A 1844-nucleotide genomic window follows, 5' to 3' on the forward strand; every position below is an offset into this window, starting at 1 on the left:
ACGGAGTCATCAGTCCTAAGTGCTGGGCCTACAAGGAGAGAGTTATTAATGGGGTGGGGAGAGGGGGGAGAAAACGTATGAGGGAGAAAGAAGGGAGGCGTCAGCAGAAGCCTGTTTTCGCTTACCCGCCCTGCTGTATGCAGCAAGTAAGGCGACCCGGCTGATGGCACCACGCGACGGCCGATGTGGCATGAGTTTATTTGTGTATGTGCAGTTCATGGTTGTATGTATGTATATGTGTGTATATGTGTATATATGTCTATATGTATATGTATGTATATGTTTATGTATATGTATGTGTATGCTATACATCAGATGGAAACTCAACGGCGAATATGAACTATTGTCTTGCCTTACTTACCACGACCTACTATGGCTTACGAAACCGTGACGATATATTCAGTACAGTGACGGTCATTTCCTCTGAGTTATGAGAGTTGATGTTAGACAAACGACTTCTGAGGTGTGGAACATAAACATATAGGACAGATAAAATCTTACAGGTCAACCGAAACAGGACGATAACTGGTGAGAAACTCTTTGCAACACTCTCTCTGTCTCTTAGGAGAGAAAAAAATTTTCCGTACATCTTGCGAGCATGTGTGGTAAGTTTAAAAACTAGGGTACTTCACTAGGGTTGCAAACAGTACCAAATAGTTGGTTACTCCATTGTAAGCCAAAACAAAAAGAACAATCATACTGGTTTAATCTGCCTACCTGTGAGTATCGAAGCTTCATCTTTCACAGCAATTTTGTTAGCTCCTTCTCTCACCAGTTGCAGAAGAGGATCACCCTCCACTTTGTGCTTGTAGAACGCAAGTAGACTGTATACACGGTGATTCACGCGTGTATCCAAGATGTACTGTATGGGGAGTGAAGACAAGATAATGCTTACATCTGAACAAAACGATATTCACTGAACAATCTTGTGTGGGCATCGTGTTCAGTGCACCGACAAAAGAAAAGGTTGCAATGCACCAGTAAAACATACTGACGCTCAACTGTGAGGAGAAAACCCTAGTGAGTGGTTGGAAGAGGAGGTGTGTGGGAACTTGAAACGAACAAGCCTTATGTTTCTAATAAGCGACCAAGAATAAGGTGTCGACACCTCTGAACACCAGTGAAACGAACGCATCTCAGCATCGCGTCGAAGAAATTCGCTATCAACAAGATTGACCCAGCATCCTTTACGACCCTTACCAGGCTTAAATGCAGCCTGCAACGATATGCAAACGTTAACAAGACAGACAGGCTAGGAAGTGACAGCATGACAGCGTGCCACTGGGATCGGTTGTGTGCAAGGTTCTAAGCCGTGTGCAATCAGGACCACCTTAATCTCACCCAGAAAAGCGCGAAAATCACAACACTTAGACTGAGTGCACCAGCTTTCACTCCACGCTGCTATGTCATGCCACACCTCGTGAATTTCGCAACCAATCACTTGCAACACAAAACAGCTATTTCTTGAGTGGACGGTGGTGGGGCATACACCATGCATGCCCCAAACAAACTCAACCCGGCAAGCTCACTTTGAAAATGTTAAAACGCATTACGAAACGCAAGACCGGTATCACTTAAAGTCTTTTTGGACCGTCCCCTTGATCGTATGCTCCATGATGACTTCATCGACAGCGGTGAACAAAACCTAACATGCTGAACTCTTATTTGTCAGTAGGCTTTCAGATAGATTATTCGGCACCTTTACCCCACCGGAAATAAGGTAGTGAAAAGCAAAGCGAACGTTTTACGACCTTTAGGGGAATACTCTATCTATCTATCTATCTATCTATCTAACTACCTATCTATCTATCTATCTATCTATCTATCTATCTATCTATCTATCT

General features: G+C 43.6%; 2 protein-coding genes across 2 annotated transcripts in view; one reads left to right on the forward strand and one right to left on the reverse strand.

The window, feature by feature from the left end:
- T265_09036 (hypothetical protein) overlaps positions 1-1844 on the forward strand; it is a gene marked incomplete at both ends in the record, with an annotated part of 127507 nt that overhangs the window by 81381 nt on the left and 44282 nt on the right. The window lies entirely within an intron of this gene.
- The window catches only part of T265_14735 (hypothetical protein), a gene marked incomplete at both ends in the record, with an annotated part of 115853 nt that overhangs the window by 74937 nt on the left and 39072 nt on the right, over positions 1-1844 (reverse strand). Inside the window, one exon of the mRNA XM_009175006.1 lies at positions 718-862. Coding sequence (XP_009173270.1) covers positions 718-862 — 145 coding nt within the window. The remainder of the gene's footprint in view (positions 1-717; positions 863-1844) is intronic.

Source organism: Opisthorchis viverrini (assembly GCF_000715545.1).
Source record: "Opisthorchis viverrini unplaced genomic scaffold opera_v5_251, whole genome shotgun sequence".
Classification (NCBI taxonomy): Eukaryota; Metazoa; Platyhelminthes; class Trematoda; order Opisthorchiida; family Opisthorchiidae; genus Opisthorchis; species Opisthorchis viverrini.